We start from the raw sequence: 16,874 nt of genomic DNA on the forward strand, positions 1-16,874 counted from the left end.
CTTTCAGAGTGTTTCTCTGCTTTCCTCCTCCTTTGTTTTTGTGGCGAAGTAGTGTCTGTCAAACACACAAAGTACAACACTGGAGCAAGTGTTGTACCAGGAAAATTGAACATTCATCTGGTTGCTCATTCCCACGATGATGTTGGTTGGCTCAAGACCGTTGACCAATACTATGTTGGGTCCAACAGTAGCATTCAAGTTAGAGTCATATAATTTTGTTCACTGATTTTTGTTGGAGCATGTAGCTTCTGATTTCTTAGACCCCAAAATGTTTGTGGTTTATAGGGAGCATGTGTGGAGAATATTTTGGACTCGGTGGTTAATTCCTTGCAGCGTGACCAAAACAGAAAGTTTGTGTTTGCTGAGATGGTAAAATCTGAGAGCTTAGTGTTTAGTGTGTTTCAGTTTAGTTTGTGGAGTTCTAGTTACTACTTAATACCATAATCATGTTCAAATGATGTTAAAATCACAATCTATATGAAACCCATGTTTTATTAGATTGAATGAGTTTAAAATTTACCTTTTTTCTTGACGTGAATGGCAGGCGTTTTTCCATAGATGGTGGGTGGAACAAAGTCCAGAAACACAAGAACAAGTGAGAAAGCTTGTTGATGCTGGGCAACTAGAATTTGTGTACGTAGTTTGACTTGTGCTTACATGTTTGTGTGTGTGTGTGTGAAAGAGATTTTACATGTGAGGATGTGAGTGTGACGTATGTTAGTGCGGTGCAGAAATGGTGGTTGGTGCATGCATGACGAAGCCACGACCCATTACATAGACATGATTGATCAAACCACTTTGGGTCACCTCTTCATCAAAAACCAATTCAACAAAGTCCCTCGTGCAGGGTGGCAGATTGATCCCTTTGGACACTCTGCTGTCCAAGCTTACTTGCTGGCTGCTGAGGTTTCTCTCTTTAGTTTTTCCCACTTTGTTTCAACACTTAAAACATGACACGAACGTGACATTGTATATAATTTTATTAATTTTTTGTATAAATACCATCGAAAATGTTAGAACAACTTTTAGTCGTACATTTTTATTGTAGATAAAAACATTTTCTGTATCACTTAATTTTGTGTTTTTTTGTTTTTATGAATTATACCCCTCATAATGATTGTGGTTTTTCACGACAACAAAAGAGTGATTTGCTTTTATACTGTCTCTGCAGCTTGGGCTTGACTCTGTGCACTTCGCTAGGATTGATTATCAGGACAGAGCTAAGCGCAGAGTTGATAAAACTCTTGAAGCTGTGTGGCGAGGTTCCAAGACATTTGGCTCTTCAGCACAGGTTTGGATTGTTTCCTTTTCTTATATATATATATATATAATTTATCTCTTTTAATTCACCTTTTGTGCCTCGTGCAGATATTTGCCAATAGTTTTCCTGTTCATTATAGTCCACCAAGTGGTTTTCATTTTGAAGTCAATGATGACTTTGTTCCTGTACAGGTTTTTACATTTTACTACTAAAACCTGAACATTGCAAATGTGATTCTGCATATTTATTTGGTTAAAAGTAAAAACACATTGCTTACTATGTGGACAATTGACAACTGCAGGATGATCCCCTTCTATTTGATTACAATGTTGAACAGCGAGTCAACGACTTCATTTCTGCTGCTATTACACAAGTACTCTCATTCCCTCCAAGATCGAAAATTCGCAGTGCAGTTTTCTTAGAATTCATCCCTACTATTCACCAAAAATAAAATGAAACAAAATGAATGTGGATATTTATAATTTGCTTTGACTTATAACAGGCAAGTGTGACTAGGGCGAACCATATCATGTGGACAATGGGTGATGATTTCCAGTACCAATATGCCGAGTCTTGGTTCAGGCAAATGGATAAACTAATTCACTATGTTAATAAGGTTTGTGTTTATGATGTATACATAACAATCCATTCTATACACGTGTTAATTGTTTTGTGTTGTGATTAAGCCATGAAAAGTTGTTTGTTTGTGTTTAATCTTGTCAGGATGGCAGAGTCAATGCTTTATATTCTACTCCATCTATTTACACTGATGCAAAAAATGCCGCAAATCAAGCATGGCCCCTGAAAACTGATGATTACTTCCCGTATGGATTTGTTGAATTGATTAATGAAGTAGCTTATGCTCTACCGAATGCTTATGCACAAGATTGATGTTAATTTTTTTCATAGGTATGCAGATGGACCAAATGCTTATTGGACAGGCTATTTCACTAGTCGCCCAGCCTTTAAGCGTTATGTTAGGATACTAAGTGGATATTATTTGGTACACACTTTGGTCTTAGATGTTCTTATTTAAATGAAAACTCTGGATATATCTTTGTCTTACAATTCTAAACAAACTTAAAACCTTGTTTACATAGGCAGCACGTCAACTTGAATTTTTTGTGGGAAGGAAATCCAGTGTAGACCACACTTCAGACCTTGGAGATGCTCTTGGAATTGCACAACACCATGATGCTGTCTCTGGCACTGCTACGCAACACACAACTAATGACTATGCAAAACGACTAGCTATTGGAGCCTCAAGGGTCAGGAGCTTGAACTTCTCCAACTATGATTTATTTTCCCCTACATTAGTATTTGTATGTCATGGTAATTTTCTATAAGCAATGATTTCTTGTAGGCTGAAGCTGTTGTTAGTTCTTCTCTGTATTGTCTTGCTAGCAAGAGATCAGGGGTTCAATGCTCAGCACCTACATCCGCATTTTCCCAGGTAATATGTATAAAAATAAAAATTTTCTTTTATTTCTCTATTCTTAATTGAATGCTTTTGACATTCAATTCAATTACTGTTGTCCAAGTACCCTACAAAATCATATAAACATCTTGAAGTAGGTTCTGGCGTCAAGTATTAAACTCTTTTCCATCTTATGTTAACCTTCTCTTTGTTGATTATGAATTTTAATCCTCCTGTACTTAATTTTTAAGTAATTTTGTTAATTGATTTTGGCAGTGTCAATTACTCAATATCAGTTATTGCCCACCAACCGAAGACATTATACCACAAGCCAAGAGTTTGGTAATGTTACCATATTTGGTCTAAAATATTAATTTGGCTAAACTTTTATCAATGATGAATCACATAATAATGGTTGCTTCCAGGTATTAGTGGTGTATAACACACTTGGATGGAATCGCACTGACATTGTGAGAATACCAGTGAGTATCTACCATTTGCTTGTAGCATCATAAAATAAATCAAGTGCAATGCTACGTCATTAAGTTATTGGAGTTCACTCTAATTTTAGCATCTTTAAGTGGCATAAACTGATACATGTAATGATGACTTCCTTTGTGTATGTTTTCCACTTTTCTCCAATACACTTTAATTAGATACTACTTTTAATTCTATCACTGACTTGACCTTACTTCATTCAAATGCAAGATTCCATTAATGTGTGATTAGAACTGCAACATTCCTACTTATATGTTAGGTGGAACGTTTGCATTAGGTCAATGACGCCAATCTTATCGTCAAAGATTCATTGGGCAATAACGTTCAAACACAATATGTCGAAGTGGATAGTGTTACAGCAAATTTAAGAGAAATGTACGTCAAAGCTTATGTTGGGTTGACACCAAAACAAGCCCCAAAATACTCGCTTCTGTTTCAGGTTTCGGTACCTCCACTTGGATGGAGTACCTATTTCATTTCTAAACCAGCAATAAAAGGTGAAGTACCCCTTTTTTCCTTGCTTTTCTAAGCCCATTAAGACCAAAATTTGTAATAAAATTCTTCTAAGAAAAAAAATATTAAAAATAAATAAAACTTTATTTATAAGTTAAAAATAACTTATACTTCGTTATTTTTAAAAAATTAATAACTTTTATTTAACTTTTTTAAAATTTTAAAAAATAAATTACTTTTAATTTATATGAAAAGTTTTATTCATTTTTTATATTGATTTTTTTAAAGACTTCTTTAAAAATCTACCCAAACTAAGGTCCTAATTAAGTAAATTTCTAGAAAAATTTGTATAAAGTAAAATTAATATAAAAAATAAATAATTTTTTTTTCATAAATTAAAAATAACTTATATTTTTTCTTTACAAAATTCTTTCATTTAACTTCTTTAAAATTTGAAAAGATAAGTTCTTTTTAACTTATAAAAAAAAATTATTCATTATTTATATTAATTTTATTTCTATAAAGATTCATCCATAAGTATCTAAACAAAACCTAAATCTGTGTTAAAAATACTTAGAAATGTTACCAAATCATATGATTACCACAAACTTAATTTTACAAATTTTTTCTTTTTTTGCTTTTGCACTAGTTTCTAAACATAAATTAATTTAATTAAAAAAATTTAATATCAAGATTATGTATAATTAAATTTGCAACGCTCATCCAAAAGCACTTTATGGCAGGTTTTTATCATGGTGTCAAATAGCATATCTCATTTATTAATATTCAGAAACTTTCATATGCTTTGATTGTGTTTCAATTTGATTAGGCAAAAGAAAGAATGGATTTCTCTCACGCCTCAGCAGTCAGACAAATAATATAATTGAAATTGGACCTGGAAATTTAAAGTTGTCCTTTTCTTCAGACTCTGGACAACTCATACGGATGCATAATTCCAGAACTGGAGTAAGTAATTTTGAAATACCGCATAGAAGAATGTAGGCAAATAGAGTAAACTCAAGTACTCAATTTAATTGTCAATTTGTCATTCATAGTAAGATATTGTTCAACAAATATGTGGACCAATACAGGTTCTATTTAACATCACAAGATAACACATTAGGGAAGTCTATTTTTAGCCATCGATAAAGCACTATCATTAAGCCTCAACTTTTCATTTTCTATAGGGAGCTTTGTTGCTAAGTGCTGGGCTTAGCATTATTTTATGTTGAATTCATATGCATGGAATCATCTTCGATTACAATTTACAATTTTCATGATTTTTTAATTATTTTCCAGGTTGATGTACCAGTTCAGCAAAGCTATCTCTGGTATGGTTCTAGTTTGGACGATCAGGTATGTGACTTTGTTTTGTTGCACAGAACACTCATTCTAATGACAGATTAAACAGTACAGAGTATGATGCAATATCAGCTGTGTTATCTCTCCAGGCTTCTGGTGCATATATATTTCGGCCTAATTCCCCTCCAAATATTGTTTCAAGATCAGTAAGTTTCTTCCTCTAATCAGTTAACTCACCAATATTTTAATAATTTATATCTTTACTATTTATACAAGATAACATAAGAAGTATATTATTATAACTAATAAATAAATCACATTGACTAAAAAAAGCCATTCAAGATAAAACAGGTGCCCTTCAACTATTGGCTTTGCTCGACTTTCTCTTACTTAAACTATATCTCTGCTCACTTTCTATTGACTATCTAAATTGCTTATACTTTACCTATTACCCATAGATTCATTTTGGTTTATAATGCATATAAAACAGGTGCCCTTAAAGATAATCCGCGGACCATTAGTTGATGAGGTTCATCAGAATTTCAGTTCTTGGATTTACCAGGTTAGTAAGTCCTACATAATCTTAGTAGCAATTATGCATACAAAATATCACGAATATTGCGTATCTGTGATTAAAATCATTTTGAACTCTTCACTTTGCACTACAATTTAAGCACATCACAGAAAAAGAGCATTATAGTGGGGGAAATTTGAATTTTGAATGTTGAAACTCACCCCTTTAAGTTCCCAGTCTCGGTGCTCTCATTAATTACCTACTTGGTTTTGATTAATCCATGAATAACTCATTGTTTTATTGTTTATTTTAGGTTACTAGGGTTTACAAAGACAAAGAGCATGCCGAGATTGAATACACTGTAAGTCAAATTGTCTAGATATGTAGAAGACCACTTTTTTTTTTAAGGTGTAGCTGCTAAATAAAATCCTGTGGTCGTTAACTATGAAGTTTTATAATAATCATAACAAATAAGGTTCTGACACAAATTTATTTTTTGAAGATTGGTCCAATTCCTACGTTGGATGGAGTTGGGAAAGAGGTGATCACGCAAATGACTGCAAATATGGTTACAAACAAGGAGTTCTATACTGATTCTAATGGAAGAGATTTTATGAAACGGGTAAGTCTCTTCTTCTACAAATTTTCTGCGGTTTATAAAGTCTTCCAGGGGAAAAACATACAAAATTGACTTTCATAACAAAAAATTTCATGCAGGTTCGAGATCACAGAGAAGATTGGTCCCTTCAAGTTAATCAACCTGTAGCAGGAAACTATTACCCAGTAAATTTCTTCAATTTACTCCATTTCATCGAGAATTTGGATTTTTGGTGGTTATAGAACATTTATTTTCTTAGGCCATCCTATACTGGGTAGCAAGTCATCAGAATTTAGGGAAGAGTTAGAGATGCTTACTCCTTCCCTCAAATTAATTACACCCATTTTGTATTTTTAAAAATCAATAAGGAGTACGTACCACAAGAGTAATAAAAACATACTCGTTAATTCTTAGTTAAGTTTGGAAAAATATAGATTTGGTTTATCTTAAACTCTGACTAAGTTTCTCCTTTTCAGCTCAATCTTGGAATTTATATCAAGGATAAGAAATCTGAATTATCAGTCTTAGTTGATCGGGCAACTGGAGGGGCCAGTATCAGAGATGGTCAGGTGGAACTTATGCTTCATAGGTATGAAACTAAAATGCATGACATTTCTCCACATATATTTATTTAAAATAAAATATTAATAAAGAAATGTAATTAAAGAGAATCAACGATAAAAAAAATGAAACTACATACTCTGCAATCATTTTCTGGATTACAAGTGATCCATTTTTGATAGAAACTACTAATATCTGATTTTTATTACTGTAGGCGCATAGTCTTTGATGATGGCAGAGGAGTAGACGAAGCACTTGATGAACAAGTTTGCCTAAAGGATACATGTGAAGGACTAACAGTATGAGTGCTAATAGAAACATGAAAGTACAGCTATTTGTAGGAAAAGGCATAATCAGACTTAATATATACTCTGCATATTAACATATATAGCGTATGAAGTTGATATCGCTGTTCTTTTTATGAGGTGAGAGGAAATTATTATGTGGGGATCCACAGCCTGGGAGCTGGTTCACGATGGCGCCGGACAACTGGTCAGGAAATTTATTCGCCATTATTGTTGGGTTTTACACATGAGGTATGACTAAACTAACTGTGGTAAATTAATGGTAAATGGTGGGCATATTATTCTAAGATCTATATTTATCAGAACATGGGAAACTGGAAGGCCTCTCATTGGACGAAAGGAACTCTCATTGATCCTAATTACACCTTACCTCCCAACGTTGCTCTCATAACTCTTGAGGTACTGCACTTTATTCACTCTCTCTTTCTCTTTCTCTCTTTCTAGCTAAAATAGTTTTGCAGGAGTTGGATAATGGAAGCGTGCTTCTCCGTTTGGCACATCTTTATGAGGTATATATGATATAATATAATATAATAATCCTCTTTATATTTCATTTCTAATATACTTCTCATCAATTTCTTTCATGTTTAGGCCGGTGAAGATGCTCAGTATTCAACTTTGACCAAAGTTGAATTGAAGAAAATGTTTGGCTCAAAAACGGTACATAAAGTTCTGTCTCTCTCTACCCCAAACCTTGATCATAAGGCGTTGTTTGGAAAGAAAATATTTGAATGGAAACCATAAAGATTTTTTTTTTAATGTTGAATAAGCACACTTTACTTTGATAATTTTTTTAAAAAAAATGTAAAATAATATGTTAATATAAAATTATAAATTTAATGTACTAATTTTCTTAGTTTAAGAACAAAAAATCTATTTGCGTTTTGATGTAGTTTTTATCTGTGGAACTCATGCTTAGACAAGCATAATTTAGGCATGTTTTCAAAGTTTTACTGTCTGTGTGGATAGTTACGGATCATTGGAGCTTTATTATGCAGATAAAGGAGCTGATTGAGGTTAGTTTATCAGCTAACCAAGAGAAGTCTAAAATGAAGAAGAAAGCATGGAAGGTTGAAGGGGACAAGGAGCAAGAATCTCAAGCAGTTAGGGGTGGCCCTGTCAGCAATATCAATCTTGTAATTGAGCTTGGTCCCATGGAAATACGTACTTTCCTGTTGAAATTCTAAAAAACATACAAGTTCAATTTTAATAAACTTATGCGCAAATACTTGTAAAAAAAGTAAACTAAATTATTTTTTATAAATTAAATTTATATTTATATATTAACTTTTAGAGAAATTAAAAGAAAATTTTAACAGAATTATATTCATAAGTTGATTGTAACTTCTAAAAGAAATTGATCTATTTTTTTTATTATAAGTATTTATTGAAAAAATTATTCCTTAATTCTATGCTTAAAATTTTTATTACAAGAAATCAAATAATCAACTTGTTCTTTGTTAATTGCAATCTTCCATGTCTTGTTATAGAATCGCATTAGACAGACAATTATGCAAAGTGATTTTTAAAATCGATAATTTCATCATTTAAATATAAAAAAAATTCACATTGTATGTGTGGCATCATATTATATACATATTTTATATGTGTACATGTTTCAAAAACATATCCTAAATCAAACGGAGCAACTATTTGTCCCATTTTTATGCTCACAACATATTTTCCTAATATAAAAATTTTCATGCATATATTAGATTATATGTGTCATCAAATATTAGAAAATAATAACTTTTATCAAATAATTTATCAATTTAGTTATCGAATTCAAAATTTTTATAATTTAAAGTAAGTTATAAATTTTGAAATAAAAATTAAAAAAATATTGTTTAGTGTACAGATATTTTAAAAATTAAACCATGTTTAACAAATAAAATTCAAGTTATTCATACTAAAGGTTAAAAAATAATATAGGATTTATTGATTATAAATAATAAAGATTTCATTTTATTGTATAGATAAAATTTAAAAATAAGATATACAATTTTTATATTTATTAATTTAATATATTGTATTCGATTTAAAATTTAAATTCACTAAATTCAAAGAATAACATTTGACAGGGATAGTGATAGTCAAAATGAACATGCCAAAAACAGGATGGAGAATTGTAACACTCAAGCTTTAATAGCTAGCTATGAGGCAAGCAAGAATTTGATGCTAATAAACACTATAATCGATTGAATGAAAAATTAAAATGAGAGAAAATTTTATAGAATATAAAGATAAAAAGTAGAGAAATAATTTAACTTTATCTTGTTTAGATTAGGAGAAAATAAAAATAATTTTTTCACTTATTTAATTAGATTAAAACTAAGAAAAGAGAAAATAAATAAAATATATTAAAATTGTTTTGTTAGCTTACCTAGTTTTCCCGTTACTACGCGTAAAGTGGAGGTGAGAAATTTTTTGGGAATCTCGTGTTCCTTACTTTTTCTCCCTATTTTTAACTCGTTCAAATTGAAGAAAGCCTCTTTTTTTTCCCCTTCCTTTTATCTTCTTATTTTCTCATTTCTGATTTTCTTGCAAAGCAAACGAACGTAAATGCGATACGATGTTGAAACTGATAGAAGCGCTGTCGCATTTCTAGAAGAAATTGATGCTAAACAGATTAATCGATTCCTTTAACCAAGTCAAACGTTGCATTATTACTGGACAGGTTTTGTATTATTGTAGGAAAATAATTAAAATTTAAAAATATATTTGAATTATAAAAAAGATTTAAATTAATAAAAAATGAAAACATAATCCATTGTATTTTATTATGGTAATTCATTGTATAATTGTTGAATTTACTTCATGGAGTTTAGTTATATGCAGAAAAGAAAAAAAAGAGAAAATATTTATTTAAATATTAAGTTCTTACGGGTATTCGCGCGGGAATCTTTAGGTGGAAGTTATAACCTGTCCCACACGCCACGCGTCATTTCTTGATTTGTCCAGTTCTTCCCTCTCGCGCCCTCAAAAATTCCACACTCCAATTACAGTAACAGACCCAAACTCTTTCTTCATCAATGGCTTCCCAAAACCCTAATCCAAGAAATTCCCTATACCCTGAAGTAATCGAATCGAACCCCGATGCTCCCTCATCCATCCTTCACCCTGATCGTTCATCTTCTTCGCAATCCAATCTCTACCCTTCCATTGACTTCAACGACCTCGTTCAAAACCTCTTCCCCGAGAACACCAACACCACCGACACTCCCGGTTCCCCCTCTGCCCCGCCGGAAGTCACCGAAGAGGTTATCCTGAAGATCCCCGGCGCTATTCTCAACCTCGTCGACAAGGAATACAGTGTCGAACTCGCGTGCGGCGATTTCACCGTGATCAGTCTCCAGCAAGGCGACAACGCCGTCGCCGTCTACGCTCGCGTCGCCGACGAGATCCAATGGCCGCTGGCGAAGGACGAGACCGCCGTCAAAGTCGACGACTCGCACTACTTCTTCTCCTTCCGCGTCCCCAAGGGTTCGGATCCCGACGATGAAGAGGATTTGTTGAGCTACGGGTTGACGATCGCATCGAAGGGGCAAGAGGCTTTGCTGAAGGAGTTGGATGCGGTTTTGCAGAACTGCAGCAGCTTCTCTGTGCAGAAGGTTTCAGAGAAGGCGAAGAAGAAGGGGGAAGCTCTGGATGGATCGGTGGCGAAGGAGGTTTCGCCGAAGGATTTGAAGTCGGCGAAGAAGAAGGAGATGATGGAGGAGCGATGCGCTGCGTATTGGACAACATTGGCTCCGAATGTGGAAGATTACAGTGGAAGTGCTGCGAGGATGATTGCTGCAGGGTCTGGTCATGTGGTTAAGGGGATTTTGTGGTGTGGAGATGTGACAGTGGATAGGTTGAAATGGGGAAATCAGGTTATGAAGAAGAAGATCACTCCTGGTTCACAGTCTGAGATTAGTCCTCAGACCTTGAAGCGGATTAGAAGGTGATATATCATGATATATAATAATCTTGTCCTTGTTAATGTTGTTGTGCTTTTGTGCCCAAATTTACTAGGGTAGTTATGTGTCCAACCATGTTCGGGTTAATCACGTTAAATAATTGATAATTTACGTACGTGAATTTTTAACTCAGCCCTGTATATTCCTATATCATTTTATCGGGTGAGTCTATTATTACTCTAAAATGTCTATTGCCGTTTTATTTTAAATAATTTTTATATAAAATACTTTTCTGTTAATTAAGTTAATAATATTTTAAATGAAGAGTTACAGTAGATATTTTGGAATAGGGATATATCTTATATCATATCCAATGTTTATAAGATGAGGAAGTTGAAGTCTGCTACTTTTTTAAGTTGGTAGTTATATTTTTTGTTTGATCGTTTATTAAATTGACAATTTGGACCTTTGATTTGATGTATATTTTACTTTATAGGGTTAAGAGAGTGACTAAAATGACACAGAAAGTAGCAAACGGGTTCCTCTCTGGGGTCGTGAAAGTGTCTGGATTTTTCACCGGTTCATTGGTAAATTCAAAAGTCGGAAAGAAATTTTTCAGCCTTCTACCAGGGGAAGTTGTGCTCGCATCGTTGGATGGATTCAGTATGTCAGTTATATTTTTGCTTGTTTGTTTATTAACATGCATAGCCGAAATGTTTGAGGTCCTAGTTCTAACCAGTAGCCAAATATGAAATAACTTCGAAGTAGAAAGAAAGGAAGAAGTAGATGACTAGATCTTCTTTAGACAAGGTGATTGCTTCTCATTGTGATATCAGTGAATATTTTTCGGACATAAAAAGCCACCGAAACATCTGTCTCATTGTGATATCCCGTGGATTTGACAATAGAAGATATGGACATACGTTTAGGTGCTTTATTGTGATATCAATGAATTTTTTTATTTTTTATTTTTTGCGGTGGAGGGCAGCTGCCACCCCCTGCCCCAAGGTTGTGTTTTCCAGTGCTGTCTCTTGTATCTATTTTCATATCTAAGATGTTCTTCTAGGTAGATAGCAATCCAGTGCAGTTCGTTTGGCATTGTACACGTCATTAGGGATTTGTCTATATGGAAAGCATAGTGGATTTACTTCACTTCAGCATATTAAATGAATTTATATGATGTGGATACAGTAAATTTTCATCACAAACGTTTTCATTGCGACTCTATTTTTTTAAAGTAGGTGTTGAAGTATCCATTTATTTTTTGGACTTTAGAATTGAAAAACAAAAATTGTGTCCGGTTTCAATGCAAACAATTTCATGTATGAATCTGATCTAGCTAATCTTTGGATAAAGATGCATATACTGTCTGCTGTATCTTCAGGGGAATACAACAGAGATTTGGTGGAAATGGGATGCATGCTTATATGAGAGTTGTTTCAGTTTGGAATTGTCTTGCTTAATTAGCTTGTTTCTTTGTGTTATCAATTCAATATGCATGATATAAAAGTTCATTTGGTTTGAGAAAATGTTTTCTGTTTTTATTTTCTTGTTTTTCTAAATAATTACAAATAGGTCACCTTATTTTTATTTTGTTTCTTGTTTTTAAAAATTTGTATAGTAAAAAAGTTAAAACTAGATTATTTCGTTTTCAAAATATTTCCTATATACATATTTGAAAACTAGAAATAAAGTAAAAGTGATATGACCTTTTTGTAATTATTTATGAAAATAGAAAATGTTTTTTCAAACCAAACAAGACTAAATGTCTTAAATAGAGAAATTGGCATTTACTGTTAAAGTTAACCTAATGTCAAATTGTTTTACCCAATATTGCAATCTGTTTGGTCTGGTTGTAATGCAATCTTCTATCGTCATATTAGATTTTTCATCCTTATCAGTCATGAATATATGCTAAAGAATTCTTTTTTTATTGAGGATAAAGAGTTATCCTAATTTGTTGTGTATGTTCTATAGATTTTAATAATTCTAATATTTAGTATAGGATTCAAGAATATTTAAAGTGCAGACCGGATGTGTTTGTGTGTATGTTAGAAATTGGATATGTGGATCACGGTTGATGATGGCATTGGATTTTTACCCGGCCGATTAGTCGTTTTATTTTCATTTGGATAACTTTATTTTCGAATATTAGGATCTATGACCTGATTGTGGAGATATCTGTTAGAGAACTATTTTTAGTTTAATCCACGAGACTGACAGTCAGTTGTGTGGCGTTTGATATGACTGGTGTTGGGTGTCAAATTTAGTCACTCAAGATCATTTGCCTTTCATCAAACCTCCTTGATCCATTAATGTATATATTGTTAGAGCCCTCCTGCTTTGTCCATAATCAGTCTTTAGTCATTTGTATTTATTTAATCCACAATTCTTACATTCGAACTGTTAAGATCCAGAAACCAAAATTGAAACGCAGTTTCTTTAATTACTATATAATTTCTTTAATCAACGTATTTACACGATTTAACAATTTTATTGGTACTTTATGGTTTACCAAGCTAATGATGTACTTGATAAGTCTGTCCTAGAAAAGTTTAAATTTTCAAATTTACACTTAACACTCTTTTATGTTACAATTTTCTTGTAAATAGGTAGAGTGTGCGATGCTGTTGAAGTAGCTGGAAAAAATGTCATGTCAACGTCGTCCACCGTGACAACCGAGCTTGTTGATCACAGGTAAAACTGAATATATGCATTATCTAGAGCGAAAAATACCTATAGATTAGGGATTGAAGTTAGTAATAGTATGATACTGCCTTTCCTAAACTAGTAATTAGATGCTCATGCTCTCTTGCTTTACTGCTGTGATGAACTGATGATATCATGGGAGTATACTGCGCACCAGCAATTTCACTCTGGTCTGTAAAATACCCGCTTCAAATAGAGTTCAAGATCCGCATGTTTAGAATGGCAATTTTTTTTTCTAGGTCTGATAACCAAGAATGCAGTGATCTTGAATTCACAAGTATATAATATCCCAATGATGCCATCCAAACTACGGACTTAGTTAAAGAGAGCTACAATTATTAAAGTGGAAGTTTATAACATTTAATACTTCGTTCTTTGAGTAATTAGGGTTAGTTGTTAATATTATTTTCATTTTTTAACATCTACTTTTTATCTGAACGGTTTTGCTAGCCATTACCGACAATGGTCAAGAAATTAATAAATAGAAGTTTTTATTAAAAATCATTGTGAGTATACTTTAGTGAGTATTAAATATTACACTTTCTAATAAAAATTTTCGTTTTTGATTCCTTAACCATTTCTCCTGGGGCAATGGTAGAAGTTAATGGCTATCAAAACCTTTTACTGTATTTCACTTTCCATGACATGCTTTGAGAATTTAGGCTGGCATAAGATACAGGGTTCTCTAACAGTTCAGAAATAATTCGCAATTTGTATACTGCAGATATGGAGAACAAGCTGCTGAAGCAACAAGTGAAGGGCTTGGTGCTGCTGGTCATGCTTTGGGTACTGCATGGGCTGCTTTTAAGATTAGGAAGGCTGTCAACCCTAAGAGTGTTCTTAAACCTACCGCCCTGGCCAAATCTGGTGTCAAAGCTGCAGCTTCTGAATTTAAGGCTAAAAAGTCCAAATAATTTAAGCTAGGAGTTCTTCAATTTCGGTTTTGTCCATCCTCCAATCGAAAGTTTCTGCTTATGGCTTTACATTACCCAATTTCCTCTTAGAAAAGGTGGGGAACATCGCATGATTTGTCGTTATTATTATCCCTTTTGTTTTCAGTGAGTATTAGATTGGGATGCTTTCATGTTTTTTATAACAGGTCAGAGAAAGGCACTTCTCATGTGAGAAACCCTGATTGGCCAATGGCCATGAGATCCACTGGTTATATAGGAAAAAAAAGTCTCTCTCTCCTTAACAACAGACCATAACTTTATATTGGAGAACATGATAGGATCCGAATCTGTGTGAATATGTATATGCCTGTGTGTGGCAACTGTATTTATTGCTTGGGCAGCGAGAACTTCACGAATGTTTGGTGATGTGTATATTAGAAATTTAACTCACTTGTGGTTCAGTGGCTCTGGTGTCCAAGAGGTGTGTTCTTTGTTGGCATCAGTTGTTTCCAAAGTGCATATGTAATCACATATCACTTTCACTTTTATGTGAAACGAGGTAGTTTAGTATTGTGCCACTTTAAGGTACAGCCAAAATTTGAATGTGCGGGAAGAAGATTGGAAGATAATGCAAAATCAGTGCTGTAGGAAAATCGGCCTTGATAAGTTAGTATATTTATTGTCACTTCAGTTAGTTATACATAATTTTCTTGAAATGTTATTTTCAATCTTTGGATCAATCCAATTGATAATAGAATAAGATAAACATGAGATATTTTTCACCTACCCTGATTTTTTTAACGCCTTTTATTCTGATATTTTCCTGTAAATATTAAGTTTTATCTCTTTATTGCTACTCATTAGTTGCTCAATGGCTTCATGTCGGCCTAGTGAAATGAAATAAATATAAGCTATGTGACATGTCGCCATTAGACGGAGGTCGGACAATTTCAATTGTTAAAACCATCAAGTTCTACGGATTAATACTGATATTGACAGATTGGGCCGACAACCTAACTTCGTCTTATTTTCTATGCCGTCAAATTAAAAAAAAAAAAGGTTGAAAATAAAAGTGAGAAATGAAGCGAAATGGAAATATCTTTATTTTTACTCTTTAGTGCTCGATAAAAGGTGCAATATGATTAAAATGTAACTTTATTTAAAATTGAGTAAAAATATGTAATTCATTTTTAGTAATTTTATATTATTATTAGTTAGTCATAAAACCATTGCATGTTATCATATTGATTTTCAAAATCTTAATTTCTAGTCTTTCAAAAAGTTTGCATCAAATAGTCTTTAAAAAATTTAAATATTATTCATATTGATGTTTATACGTGGCTAAAATGGGACACAAAAGACTAATTTGATAATATAAAAGCCAAATTTGATGATGAACTATATTTTAGCTCACGAATTAGGTTTTTAAAAAAATCAAAGATTAATGTTTGAAACTCAAATTTTGGTGATAGGTTTGTACAATATTTTCATAAACTTATAGCCGCCCTCCTTTAGATTAACGAAGCATCTCCAATCTGTACCTGTCACCTTCTGAAACGTAAATTCGGAGAGAGAATAAAATCAGTAGTGGCCTATGGAATGATGAGCTGTTGCATAAGCTTAGTATTTTTTTGGGTGGCATGGGAGGGTAAAGTATTATTGGAGCACCAACTTATACAACGATTGTGATATTTTATTTTAAATGTGTACCGCAAGCTCTCTTTTTTAATGGCCATAAACTTGTGTAAGTCTTTGAAGCGAATCAAATGCTGCTTTCGTGCGGAAACTATTTCACCCTAATTGAATATCATGTATGACTATTTAACCTAACCCATGTTTATTGTATACCATTACAATGATATCCGATTAAAGATGAGTTATGCTAAAGTGTGGCGTGGAGTTCTATCACCAAGTCGATTCCTTAGTAAATAATGTTTGGATTACTGATTTTTTTAATCAGAACACAAGAGGAGTGGATTTCATTTTGAGGAATTTTCTTTTATTTGACGAATTAAAAATATTACGGTGTAAGAAGATATTTTATAGAATAATTAATATTATTAATTTTATATTAATAGATAGTGAAGTTAATAATTTATTTTAAAAAATATAAATATATTTTAATTTTTAAGATATTAAAAAAAATATGTCTATGAATTTAAAAAAGAGTATATAATACTTTATCATATTTATGTTTGAACCAGTGGAAGGAATTCATCAACCATTGACCTAGATCATTGCCAATACAATAGTTTTAAATTAATTATTTTTTATTTGAAAAAGTTAAATTTTTATTAAAATATGTATGACTTGCGGTGAATATGAGATGTGACCTAATAGGTTATTAGAAATTTTTGTTGTTACACTGTTCTACTACTCTTATATGATAGTTTTTTTTAATATTTCTACTTTATAAAGTCGTCAAGAATAAATAAAATGTAAAAATTATTTAATGAACTGTGTA

The 16,874-nt window shown here is 32.6% G+C and overlaps 2 protein-coding genes across 2 annotated transcripts; both read left to right on the top strand.

Moving 5' to 3' along the window:
- Positions 1-185: 185 nt before the first annotated feature.
- On the top strand, positions 186-8,096 carry LOC113868477 (alpha-mannosidase-like). The gene is made up of 29 exons (XM_027504088.1): positions 186-198; positions 286-369; positions 545-633; positions 732-906; positions 1,172-1,291; positions 1,369-1,452; positions 1,563-1,634; positions 1,764-1,877; positions 1,985-2,085; positions 2,171-2,264; positions 2,362-2,529; positions 2,625-2,714; positions 2,955-3,020; positions 3,104-3,160; positions 3,454-3,673; positions 4,459-4,595; positions 4,929-4,985; positions 5,081-5,141; positions 5,390-5,493; positions 5,759-5,806; positions 5,948-6,067; positions 6,163-6,228; positions 6,520-6,632; positions 6,819-6,903; positions 7,030-7,140; positions 7,213-7,308; positions 7,371-7,418; positions 7,501-7,569; positions 7,908-8,096. Exons 2-29 carry the CDS (start codon positions 367-369, stop codon positions 8,094-8,096), a joined length of 2,757 nt encoding a protein of 918 aa, XP_027359889.1. The 5' UTR covers positions 186-198; positions 286-366.
- Positions 8,097-9,783: 1,687 nt separating this feature from the next.
- On the top strand, positions 9,784-14,691 carry LOC113868478 (protein EARLY-RESPONSIVE TO DEHYDRATION 7, chloroplastic). Its single transcript, XM_027504089.1, has 4 exons — positions 9,784-10,852; positions 11,305-11,471; positions 13,421-13,505; positions 14,242-14,691. The coding sequence occupies exons 1-4, from the start codon at positions 9,942-9,944 to the stop codon at positions 14,429-14,431; spliced, it is 1,353 nt and encodes a 450-aa protein (XP_027359890.1). The 5' UTR covers positions 9,784-9,941; the 3' UTR covers positions 14,432-14,691.
- Positions 14,692-16,874: the final 2,183 nt, after the last annotated feature.

Source organism: Abrus precatorius, unplaced genomic scaffold, assembly GCF_003935025.1.
Source record: "Abrus precatorius isolate BTA unplaced genomic scaffold, Abrus_2018 Scaffold6, whole genome shotgun sequence".
Lineage (NCBI taxonomy): Eukaryota > Viridiplantae > Streptophyta > Magnoliopsida > Fabales > Fabaceae > Abrus > Abrus precatorius.